The 10,136-nt window shown below is 50.0% G+C and overlaps 1 protein-coding gene across 1 annotated transcript; it reads right to left on the reverse strand.

The window, feature by feature from the left end:
- Positions 1 to 1,237: 1,237 nt before the first annotated feature.
- On the reverse strand, positions 1,238 to 8,847 carry SOX8 (SRY-box transcription factor 8). Its single transcript, XM_006269155.4, has 3 exons — positions 8,326 to 8,847; positions 4,879 to 5,117; positions 1,238 to 3,769 (listed from the first exon to the last, which is right to left on the reverse strand). The coding sequence occupies exons 1-3, from the start codon at positions 8,763 to 8,765 to the stop codon at positions 3,033 to 3,035; spliced, it is 1,416 nt and encodes a 471-aa protein (XP_006269217.1). The 5' UTR covers positions 8,766 to 8,847; the 3' UTR covers positions 1,238 to 3,032.
- Between the last annotated feature and the right edge of the window lie 1,289 nt (positions 8,848 to 10,136).

A 10,136-nucleotide genomic window follows, 5' to 3' on the forward strand; every position in this document is an offset into this window, starting at 1 on the left:
TGGATGGTGATTTAATCCTATGTTGCTGTATGTAGAGGATGGCAGGACTGCTCCATCTCTCAGAACCACCTCTACCTAAATGCACCTCTTTTCCTCCGCTTCCCCCGGGCCAGCACTGTACCTAGCAGCCCTGGGTGAGCTTTTAGTATCAGACCCCTCTTTGCCAGACATCATAATAATAATAATAATAATAATAAATCACCATTTTCAGGTCCCTTTTTTGTCCGGACCTGGACTGCCACCCATGCCCGTGTCCAGCCCTGCCCAGGGCGAACATTAGCTAGAGTATTACTTAAAACTTGTGTCGTAAACAGGGCAAGAGAAGAAGGAAAAAAGTCTCCTAAAACTGCTGAAAATCTTTGGCTTCCAGTGTAATAAAGTCATTTTGCCAGCAGTTTTGTAAATGAGCGCAGAGAAAATGGTGTCCAGTTACAGACACTCTGGCAAGATAGTTGCTGGCAGACACTGCAAACAGCAAATTCACTTGGGGACTCTGTTGTTCAGACTTTGTTAATATTCTCTAGCTTCATTAATTGTCATCACATTTATTTTCCTGCGTTAAAATATTTTCCACCCTGTTGCACTGCGACCAAGTCTATAGCATATTTCCATGACACTCAGACAGAAGCTTTTGTGAGCTTTGCAAACCCTTTCCAAAAACCCTTTTCCCACTTAGGCTCCAGCCTGAAAAAAAAAATATCTTGCACCGCTCTCAGTGGATACAACCCAACTGAAAACTTGAGCTTTAAAAAAAAAGAGAGACACAAAAAATGTAACTATTTTAAATAACTGTATTTAAAAAAACAACCCACTATAGGCAACTTATAATTTTGTTGCTATCATAATTAAGAGGTATTTACAAGAACTTACCAACCAGAAAAGAGAATCTGTTGCTGTCAAATTCCTACGTGCTGTTCAGAACAAAATGAACTCGGTTTAAAACCAGGCAACTTGACCTGGAAAACCCTGACTCAGAGGAGTAGTCCCAAGAAAGTCCCCAGGGTGATTTACAGGAGAAAGGGCTACTCGAGTGAGAAAAAGATTACAGACGCAGATCCGTGCGATTGAACTGTTGGGGAAGGTAGGAGGAAAAAAGGGTATTAAAAAAAAAAAAAATCCATTCCTGATCACTTATTTTCACTTTAACAACAACTAGGCTGGCTCCTTTTCTGCTGGTTTGCGAATTATTTTGCAGTGCAGGGGATTTGTCCAAGAGAATGAAAAACGCCACGCGTGGTTGATAAAAAGCATTTTTTTTTTTTAATTTTACCAAATGGATCTGTACAAAAGTTAGCATTGCTTAGTCAGAAGCTAGTGAACAGAACAGATAAGTAACAGCTGAAGTCTCTCAAACTTTATACAGAAAAATAGATTGCATAAAAATGAGTTTTCTGTATTTTCCCCCGCCCCCGTGTCCCCCCAAAAGGAAATATGCAAAAAAATACTTTTAGAAAAAAGAGTAGGAAAAATGTAGAAAAAGGTAAAAAGAAGATAACCTCTGAAACGTGTTTAAGATTTACAAAGTTTTAAAGGCACAAGTTACCATAAAATAGATGGTTATTATATGCTCAGCATACAATGGAAGAAGTAGAAATATATCAGTGAAATATTAGTCTAAAACTAAGTACCTTAAAAAAAAAAAAAAAAAAAAATTAGTGGAGGAAGTTTTTAGTTTCACAGCTTGGTGGGCAATCTCTGAACCCTAAAAGCCAAAACGAAAGCGGAACTCAATCCATAATTTCTCTTGAAAATGGCTAACACCCAATTCTGGTTGTGAAAAATAAGTGTACAAAAATTCCACGATGCCTTCCAATCCAATTGAAACATCCTGAAAGCAGTTGGTCGAGGAAAAGCCCCGCTGCCCTGCTCCTTTTTCCAATTATTTAGCCACTGAATTTAATTAGTAACTTTTGCAGCAGGCCCTTCACGTTGCATTTCTCCCCTTCCTGTTGTTGTTTCAGATCGGTGTCTCGGCTCCGCGTTCGGGACCGGTTGTGTGACCCTACGGGATCCTTTGGCCCTTCTCTCAAAACCCAACTGCTGCAGTGGTTCAACAAAAAAAAATTTAACCCCCCCAACCCTATATTATTCAAACACCATTTTATTGTATCTTCTCCACTATTTTTTTATGCTTTCCCCTGCCCCACTTTTTAATTTTTTTTTTTTTAATTCTACTTTTCGCACAAAAATTACTTCATTAATTAAAAAGACAAAATAATACGGAACATAAATACATATTTAACAGATTTTTCCAAAAAAAAAAAAAGACAAAAAAGAGACATAAAAACCACTTTTAAGCTTCCAAAAAAAGAAAAAGAAACAAAAAAATGTTAATTACAGCCAAACCTTGCTTAGAAGAACTCCTGACTAAAGACAAACACCTCAGACAATTAACTGGTTGGTCCTAAATTGACCCTTATGTTCCCACAAGATTGTTACATGGAATAGCTGGATTTTTTTTTATTTATATATATATTTATTTCTTGGTCCTAGTGAGTTCTTGCCTCCAAGGTTGGTCCGTATCTCACATTGCAATAGACCCTTAAAGTCTTGTACGGCTTCTTTTCTTTTATTCCCCTCCCACCCCAACATTTTTGCACTTATCGGCTTTCCAGACAAATAAAAGTTTGCTCCAGTCCTCACAGAGGAGTTAAACAGTTTTGTCCTTCATTTATTCAAATGGAATTAAAAAAACAAAAAAAACCAAAACCAACCAAAGACAGTCCATTTCTTTGCAATTATTATTATTAATTATTATTATTAATAAAGAAAAATAAAACTCTGTCTTTTTTTTTTTTTTTTTTCCTTCTCTTGGAAGTCGGGAGATTTCGAAGCAAGGGGACATCCAGTCGCAACGAACAGAGTTCCTAGTGGCTCAGCAGGCACTTTGGGAACTGGCATAGCACTCCGTTTTGGGGGTGGAGGGAGGGTTGTGTGTGTGTGTTTGTTTTTTTTTAATTATTATTTTCCTCTTCGTTCCTTCATTTTAGTGCATATAGTTTTGGGAAGACCTGAAAGACTCTTAGCATCCTCTAAGGCCTTGTCAGGGTTGTGTAGACAGGCTGGTCCCAGTTGGCCGTGGGGCTGTGAGAAGGAGGGATGGACAAGCCGTTCAGGATCGGCGTGGCGTAGGGGCGGCGGGAGGAATGGAAATACGGATACTGGTAAATGCTGGAGGCGTAGCCAGGGTAGGGGTTGTAGTAATTAGAGCTCTGGAGGTCTGTATAGTCGCACTGGGAGCTGGAGAAAGAAGCAGCGGCCGTGGCGGAGGACGCCGTGGTGGCGCACGCCTGCGAGCTGTAGGAGCTGTAGTCGGAGTGAGCCGGCGAGCCGTGGGACTGGTCGCTGTAGTGACTGGGGCTGAGCTGCTCCGTTTTGATGTGCGGCCTCTGCTGCCCGGTTTCGTTGGACGGAGGGGAAGCCGAGGACGGGCTCTTGTGAGTCCAAACTTGGGCCGCTCCGCCGCTGCCGGCAGCCGAATGGGAATACGACGTGCCGTAAGACCCCGCCGAAGAGTTCTGCCCGTGGTCGGCTGGCATGGCGGAGTGGCCGTTCAAGGGCAAATACTGGTCGAATTCGTGGACGTCAAAGGTCTCCATGTTGTTAATGACCTCGCTGCTCAGTTCGGAGATGTCCACGTTGCTGAAATCGATGTTCTGGCGGCCGCTCTCCGCTAAGCGGCGCCCCTCGTGTTTCAGCTCTTGCTTGCTCCCGTGATGCAGGTCCGTTTTGGGAGTGGTAGGCGGGGTGGGTGGTCCGTGAGTCTGCCCTGAAGACAAAAAGAGAAAGCCCGTTTTTAGAATCAAAGTACCCCATGCCTATTTGGAGGGGGGAAGAGCAGGTTAATTAATTAATGGTAAAAAACAAAAAAACAAAAACCCCAAACAGTCTCAAGAAGCAAAATAGCATTTCACAAGAACTGATGGAGGACATTGTCCGAGCTCCTTGGCCCAGTGGGCCAAGTCTTTGGCTTCAGCGGCAATATCCATTTCCACCAGCTGACCGTCTAGCCCAGTGTGGTTAGTTTTGTGCTAAACTTGGTAACTACTGACTCATTTAAGACCTTTCTGGAGTTGCCGTAGGACTATTGCACAAAACCTTTGGAAAGGCAAAGAGATTTACACCTAATGCCACACCTAGAAGCTGCAAGTGCATGTTAGCTCAATGGAAATGGTCCAGCCTTTCTTTACGAGGCCTTAAGTGAGGACTTATCCTCTCGCACACGTGTGTGTGTGTATATATATATATATATATATATATTAAATTCTGCTCCTGTGAACAAAGAGAAGGGGCGGAGGTGGGGGTGAAGATCCTGCAGACAGGGTTTGCGAGAGAGAACAAACATGTCTGAAGCTACAGGACATTAGCAATACTTCTGGAATCTGTCAACACCGGGAGTTTGCCAATTCAAAGCTCCACTTTAGACACCGAAAGAGCTGGGGCGAATGTTGCCGTCTCAGTCTCTCCAGCTCGTTCTTGGGGCACCTTCAAAGTCCCAAATGAATAATTAACCCTTATCTTCTCCTCAATTAAAACTCTCATCTCTCCCTCAACCCTGCTGATAGATCAGGGAGACTTTAAAAATAAAAATAAAATGGAGAGGTTTGGTTTAGGGTTGCAGGTATTTATCTACAAGGGGGCTTAGACCATGCTGGTCACCAGCTCACACCGTGCCTGCCTGGGCCTCCACCTGCAAGGCCTTGACCTTGCAAACTCACTCATGTGCTACCGCGAGTACAGGGAAGCACGCGTGTGTTTGCAGAACCGAGCACGTCGGCTGGCGTTTCCCTCGCCTTTCACCTGCAAGCCGACAGTTGTGCCGCGACGATAACTCTTGGGTTATTTTGGGGAAAGCCGGTAAGCCTCTCCGGTCCTCACCTGTGTGATCGCCGTGGTGGTGAGAATCAGCCATGCCCCCTAGTCCCGTGTCTGCTTTGTAGATCTGGCTCCCCGCGTGATGGCTGAGTTCAGCTCCCGAATCAGAATCGCTCTGGCCGGCTTTCACGCTTTTCCTCCTCCGCGGCTGGTATTTGTAATCCGGGTGATCCTTCTTGTGCTGTACCCTGAGCCTCTCGGCTTCTTCCACAAAGGGACGCTTCTCATTCTCGCTTAACAAGCTTGATTTTAAAAAAAGAAAAAGAAAAAGGAACCGTTTTAAAAATCAGCCGCGTTTCCTCCGAATGCAAACCCTATGCATCTGTCTTGTGTTCTCAGGTGCATTTATTTCCCAGGCGTCAGCGTATTGATCCAACAAACCGACCAGCTTAAAAACTGCAGAACTAAGTCTGCGGCTGTAACAGGCACAACTTGTTTTATTTGTGAAACCAAGTGCAAATAATCAGCTACCGTTTAAAGAATCCATACGGGATACGGCTCACAGGGCAAAAGCCCATTTCTTTCTCTTAAAATGCCATTCCATATTCCGCTTTTAAACATTAATGCTGCGTTTCGCCTATAAACTGCATTTTCACAGCGTGATAAATGAGTCTCTAGCTTTGTTTGAATTTTATTTGCTATGTTTTAATTGAAGAAACAGCGACTCAAATCATCTAACTAAACTTTCTCCCTCTTCTCTCTGGGACTCCTCTTAGCATACCGGTCACCAACATGTAAAACAAACCGGGAATTTTGTTCATAATCTCAAAGGACTAATTTGAACAAAAAAAAGAAAAGTGGATAGTTAAAGAAAACGGTTTATAGTCCAGCTAGCCAAAGGCAGTCCTTGAAAGCAGAAAAATACTAAATGTGGCATAGTTTGACAAGTTATTTACAGTAGGCAAATAGAAAAGAAATGCCGAGTGAATAAATACGTACTAAATAGCAGAACATAAAAGCTTATGAGAAGAGTGGTCTATAAATGGCATTTAGATCATTCATTTTAAGGCTTTTTCCCTCAAGCAGCCAAGGAAAATACAGCTAAGAAAAGCCATTGTAAAAGTAACAATAAAAAAAAACACATTTCCTACTAGTAGAAACCCAGTCCGAGAACCCACCCAGTCATAAAAAGTTGGAGAAGGAAAAGGAGCAAGACAGACAGAAGGCTCATAAACTGCACATCATATTTAATTATAACCCCGGGAGCCAAGAAAAATCCTACACCTCCTTTATTTTAACAGTTCTTTCAGTGCTCATCTAGTTCGGGATTGAAACGAATTCTGCTCTACGACAGCCGCATAAAACACCCAATTCATTCATTATGATCAGCTCTGGTAAAAAGAGAAACCCAGGGGGGAGCCTGGAGCCGCTGGATGCTTGCAAGCATTCCCAAAAATGTAGCCACCGGCCATACACCCTTTCCCGGGCATCCTCTGCCCCTTAACGGGCTATGCTTGCCCCTGGTTTCCCTGTTCCCATCACAAGTCTCGGCCCCAGAGAGGAACCTGCAAGGGGTCTCGTTCTGCTCCCATTCTCATCGCCTGCAACAGAAGCAAGAGGGTCACCTCCTCCCGGGTTTAAACGAGCCCAGGAGCAGGCCCTCCTTCTTGCTTTGCTCGAGCAAAACTTCCAGCGAAGTTTGGGAAGGATTTTCTAAGCCCGATCCCGCAACCCGAGTGCGGCATGTAGCAGCTGTTCTTTAGTGCGGGGCGGTCACTGGGACCATCGCTTCCTTGTTAGTGGTTTGAAGTTTTTAAAAAGCAAAATATGTTCTCTTTGGGGGGGAAGAGCCGTGCAATAAAGGCAGCCCCCCTGAACCCATTTCCCAAGGGGATCCAACTTGAAAGCTAAGAAGGAGCCAGAGCCATCTCACGGGTTTGCAGGATGCATGTAACCCCCGGTCCCCCCAGCTACAGAACCGCTGGGGCTTTACGTCCCATCTCTGGTCTTGGAGCGAGTTGGGTCTGGCTGCCTTGCAACAGGGGGGGTCTGCAGATAGTTTTGCCCTCCTGAGGTCTCAGGAGGTGCAACTACCCCGTCTCGAAGACTGCCTGCGTAAAACCGGGCACAGACACCCAGTATGGGCACATGAGGGGCATCGGCTTCTCACGGCAGCTAGCCACCCACCCTCCCCTGCCACTTCTCGCTCCCCTTCCTGCACCTTTCTCCATCCCAGCTTGCCCCCCAAGGGTTTCTCACTCTCCTTCTCCATCCCTGCTTGCTTGATGCTGCTGCCAGAGGGAGCACGGGCACAATGCACAGCGGTGCTGAGATGGGGCCTGGGCCCGATGCACGGGGGTGCTGGGATGGGGCCCGATGCCCCTGCCATGGGGAGCACGGGCATGATGCACAGGGGTGGGTGCTGGGATGGGGCCTGATGCTGCTGCCAAGGGGAGCCCAGGCATGATGCACGGGCAAGCTGGGATGCAGCCTGACGCCCGTACCAAGGGGAGCCTGGGCACGACTCATGGGGATGCCAGAGGGTCTGTGGCGATGCAGCCTGATGCCCCTACCCAGGGGAGCCCAGAAACGATGCATATGTGTACCGGCATACAGCCCGATGCCCCTACCAAGGGGGAGCCTGGGCATGATGCATGAGGATGCTAAATGCAGCCCTTCCAGGGTGCGTGGGGATGCAGCCCAACTCCTCTACCATGGGGAGCCCGGGCACGACGCACGGGGGTGCTAAGTGCAGCCTTTCCAGCATGCACGGGGATGCAGCATGACGCCCCTACCCAGGGGAGCCTGGGCACGATGCCCCTGCCAAGGGAATCCCGGGCATGATGCATGGGGGTGCTAAATGCAGCCTTTCCAGGGTACAAGGGGATGCATCCCAACGCCCCTACCCCGGGGAGCCTGGGCACAATGCACAGGGGGCTAGATGCAGCCCGACACCCCTACCCAGGGGAGCCCGGGCACGATACACGGGGTGCTAAAAGCAACCTTTCCAGGGTGCATGGGGATGCAGCCTGACACCCCTACCCAGGGGCGCCTGGGCATGACGCCCCTACCCAGGGGAGCCCGGGCACAATGCACGGGGTGCTAAAAGCAACCTTTCCAGGGTGCATGGGGATGCAGCCTGACACCCCTACCCAGGGGCGCCTGGGCATGACGCCCCTACCCAGGGGAGCCCGGGCACGATGCACGGGGTGCTAAAAGCAACCTTTCCAGGGTGCATGGGGATGCAGCCTGACACCCCTACCCAGGGGATGATGCACGGGGTGCTAAATGCAGCCTTTCCAGGGTGCACGGGGATGCAGCCCGACACCCCTACCCAGGGGAGCCTGGGCACAACGCACAGGGGTGCTGGATGCCTCCTGACGCCCCTACCCAGGGGAGCCCGGGCACGATGCACAGGGTGCTGAATGCAGCCTTTCCAGGGTGCCCGGGCACGCATCCCGACGCCGCCAGCCAGGGGAGCGCGCGTGCCGGACGCGGGCAGCCACTCACCGCCAGAGCTTGCCCAGCGTCTTGCTGAGCTCGGCGTTGTGCAGATGCGGGTACTGGTCAGCCAGCTTCCTGCGGGCCGCCTGCGCCCACACCATGAAGGCGTTCATGGGCCGCTTGACGTGCGGCTTGGCCTTGAGCGCGCCGTTGCCGCGCACGGGCATGGGCACCAGGCTCCAGTCGTAGCCCTTGAGCACCTGCGACACGGCGTCCCGGATGCAGGCGGGGAAGCGCTCGTCCACCTCGGCGGCGGCGGCGGCGGAGGGGTCGCCCTTGCTAGGCGGGCGCGGGGCGGCGGGGGCGGCGCAGCCCAGCCCGTCGGAGCCGGCGGGGGAGAGGGGCGCGTCCGAGTCGGAGTCGGCGGGGGACATGGAGCTGGCGGTGCCGGCCGGGCTGCAGGGCGGCTCCAGCGCTTTGTCGCGCTCCTCGGTCATGTCGAGCATGGACGGGGTGGGGGGGCGGGCGGCGGTCGCCGCTGTGCCGCCGTGCCCGCTCTGCACGCTGCCGCCCGCACCGCGCCCGCTGCCGCTGCCTCCTCTGCCGCCGCCGCGCCCGGCCCGCAAGCTTTAAGGCCGGCCACGGCGGCCACGCCCCCCCGCCGCCTCCCCATTGGTCGCCTCATCTGCATAGAGGTGCAGCCCCCTCCTCCCTTAAAGGCGCAGGCCCTTCCCGTTCCCCCCCACAAAAAATAATTATGATTTTTTAAAAATATTCTCTAAAGGGGAATTGCACGTGTAGCCGTGGTAAAATGGCACACCTAATCGTGCTGAAATGGCACACCTAGTTGTGGTAAGATTGCACATGTCAGCGTGCTAAGACGGAACATGTCATCGTGGTAAAATTGCACGTGTAGTCGTGGTAATATTGCCCACCGGATCGTGCTGAAATGGCACACCTAGTCGTGCTAAAATTGCATGTGTCATGGTGGTACTAGTCATGCTAAGATTGCACACGTAGTCGTGCTAAGAGGGCGCACCTAATCACGCTGAAATGGTACACTTAGTCGTGCTAAAATGGCACATGTAATCATAGTAAGATTGCACGCCCTAATCGTGGTAATATTGCCCACCTAGTCGTGCTAAAATGGCACATGTAATCGTGGTAACATTGCCCATCTAATCGTGCTAGGATTGCACACTTAGTCGTGCTAAAGTGGCACACCTAGTCATGATAAAATGGCACATGTAATCGTGGTAACATTGCCCACCTAATCGTGCTAAAATGGCACATGTAATCGTGGTAACATTGCCCACCTAATCGTGCTAAAATGGCACATGTAATCGTGGTAACATTGCCCACCTAATCGTGCTAAAATGGCACATGTAATCGTGGTAACTTTGCCCACCTAATCGTGCTAGGATTGCACACCTAGCCGTGCCGAGATGGCACACCTAGTCGTGGCAGTATTGCACGCCTAGTCGTGCGAAGATGGCACACCTAATCGTGCTAAGGTGGCACTGCTAGCCGTGCCATCAGGCTCAGCCGTGCCACCGCACCCTGCCAAAGGGCTGTCGGGCATCCCTGCTCGGCGCGGTGCGGTGCGCAGTGTGTCAGAGCAGCCCCGTGTGTCAGGCCGAGGGGGGCACAAGGAAGGAGGAAGAATTGCACTCCTGAGCCATCTCACACACCGTTTGTCTCTGAACCAAATCCGCGCCCCGGGAAGGAGCAGCGGGTTAGTTTGCTGCAGCCCAGGTGGTATTTTGCTCCCGGCCAGCGGTTTAGGTGCTTGGCGGAGTACATTCACTGTCTTTGGGGGGAGGGAGCAGTGTCCAGAGCCCCCCCAGCACCCTCGTGGCACTGCATTGCACCCCCCG

This window comes from Alligator mississippiensis, chromosome 13 (genome assembly GCF_030867095.1).
Source record: "Alligator mississippiensis isolate rAllMis1 chromosome 13, rAllMis1, whole genome shotgun sequence".
NCBI classification, from domain to species: domain Eukaryota; kingdom Metazoa; phylum Chordata; order Crocodylia; family Alligatoridae; genus Alligator; species Alligator mississippiensis.

What these genes read in the sequence shown, in the direction of transcription:
- SOX8 (XM_006269155.4), bottom strand. Translation starts at nt 8,765, where the DNA reads ATGCTCGACATGACCGAGGAGCGCGACAAAGCGCTGGAGCCGCCCTGC. An exon ending in ACGCTGGGCAAGCTCTGGCG is followed by an intron (nt 5,118 to 8,325) that starts GTGAGTGGCTGC and finishes TTTAAAATCAAG; the next exon opens with CTTGTTAAGCGAGAATGAGA. An exon ending in CCACCACGGCGATCACACAG is followed by an intron (nt 3,770 to 4,878) that starts GTGAGGACCGGA and finishes TTTTGTCTTCAG; the next exon opens with GGCAGACTCACGGACCACCC.